This window comes from Rhea americana, unplaced genomic scaffold (genome assembly GCF_003343005.1).
Source record: "Rhea americana isolate MKP2758 unplaced genomic scaffold, rheAme1 scaffold_717, whole genome shotgun sequence".
Classification (NCBI taxonomy): Eukaryota; Metazoa; Chordata; class Aves; order Rheiformes; family Rheidae; genus Rhea; species Rhea americana.
In genome coordinates this window covers 1-1579 of record NW_028186887.1, presented here as the reverse complement: position 1 = coordinate 1579, position 1579 = coordinate 1, and the positions used below count along the sequence as shown (strand labels likewise).

Here is a 1579-nt window from a genome sequence, read left to right as displayed (position 1 = left end):
GGACACAGGGGACCCCCAGCCCCACAGCAGTGCCCAGGGACCCGCTGCCCCACTGCAGGACACAGGGGACCCCCAGCCCCACAGCAGTGCCAGGGGGACCCGCTGCCCCCACTGCGGGACACAGGGGACCCCCAGCCCCACAGCAGTGCCCAGGGACCCGCTGCCCCACTGCGGGACACAGGGGACCTCCAGCCCCACAGCAGTGCCAGGGGGACACCCCCGCCCCACTGTGCTACATGGGGGAGGGGAGACCCCTCAACCCCCCAAGCCAGCCAGCAGCCCCCCCAGCCCTGCTGCCATCCCCAGGCGCCCGGAGGAGCACCCTACGGCCGGACAGACGGACGGAGAGCCAGCGCGGAGGCGGTGAGCCTTTATTCGGGGTGGGGGTCGGGGGGACGGGACGGGGCGCGAGGGCAGCCGCCGCCTCGGTCGCTCGGTCACTTCTTGACCTTGCCCTGGGCGGCCACGGCCTCCATGGCCTTGCGCACGGTCTCCTCGTCGCCCAGGAACTGCATGGGCTTGGTGGGCTTCAGCGCCGCGTCCAGCTCGTAGACGATGGGGATGCCCGTGGGCAGGTTGAGCTCCATGATGGCTTCGTCCGAGAGCCCTGCGGCGCGGCCGCGGGGAGGACGGGCAGAGCGGGGACGTCGGCCCGGAGCCGCCRCCGCCGCCGCCGGGGTCAGGGGGGAAACCCGAGACGGCAAAGGGCCCCGCGCGGGGCTGGAAATAGCCGTGACCTTTGGGGAGATGGAGGCTGGCGGCGGGGGAGGACACCCGCCTTCGAGGAGCCTGGAGGAGGACACCCAGCTCCGAGGTGCTTGTGGGGGGACACCCAGCTCCGAGGAGCTTGGAGGAGGACACCCACCTCCGAGGTGCTTGGGGGAGGACACCCACCTCCAAGGTGCTTGTGGGGGAGGACACCCACCTCCGAGGTGATTGGAGGAGGACACCCACCTCCAAGGTGCTTGTGGGGGAGGACACCCACCTCCGAGGTGATTGGTGGGGACACCCACCTCCAAGGTGCTTGGTGGGGACACCCATCTCCGATGTGGTTGGATGAGGACACCCACCTCCAAGGTGATTGGTGGGGACACCCACCTCCGAGGTGGTTGGAGGAGGACACCCACCTCCTAGGTGCTTGTAGGGGAGGACACCCACCTCCAAGGTGCTTGGTGGGGACACCCAGCCAGCTCCGAGGTGGTTGGTGGGGACACCCAGCTCCGAGGTGCTTGTGGGGGAGGACACCCACACTGAGGTGCTTGGGGGGGACACCCACCTCCGAGGTGCTTGGGGAGGAGGACACCCACCTCCGAGGTGCTGCGGGGGGGGGGAAGGACACCCACCTTCGAGGTGCTTGACGATGCCGCGGAGGCTGTTCCCGTGGGCGGCGATGAGCACCCGCTTGCCGGCCTTGATCTGGGGGGCGATGTGCTCGTTCCAGAAGGGCAGCGCCCGCGCGATGGTGTCCTTGAGGCTCTCGCAGCTGGGCAGCTCGCCGGGCCGCAGCTCCGCGTAGCGCCGGTCCTGCCGGGGGGGGCAGTGGGGGGGAGCTGCTGCGTCCCCCCGTAACCCCTCCCCC

At 70.6% G+C, this 1579-nt stretch overlaps 1 protein-coding gene across 1 annotated transcript; it reads right to left on the bottom strand.

Annotated features, from left to right (window-relative positions):
• Window positions 1–356: 356 nt before the first annotated feature.
• On the bottom strand, window positions 357–1524 carry LOC146586096 (phosphoglycerate mutase 2-like; the record flags this gene model as incomplete). Its single annotated transcript, XM_085321846.1, has 2 exons — window positions 357–607; window positions 1344–1524. Coding segments are annotated over 2 exons (351 nt in total), but the record flags the coding sequence as incomplete, so codon positions are not given.
• Window positions 1525–1579: the final 55 nt, after the last annotated feature.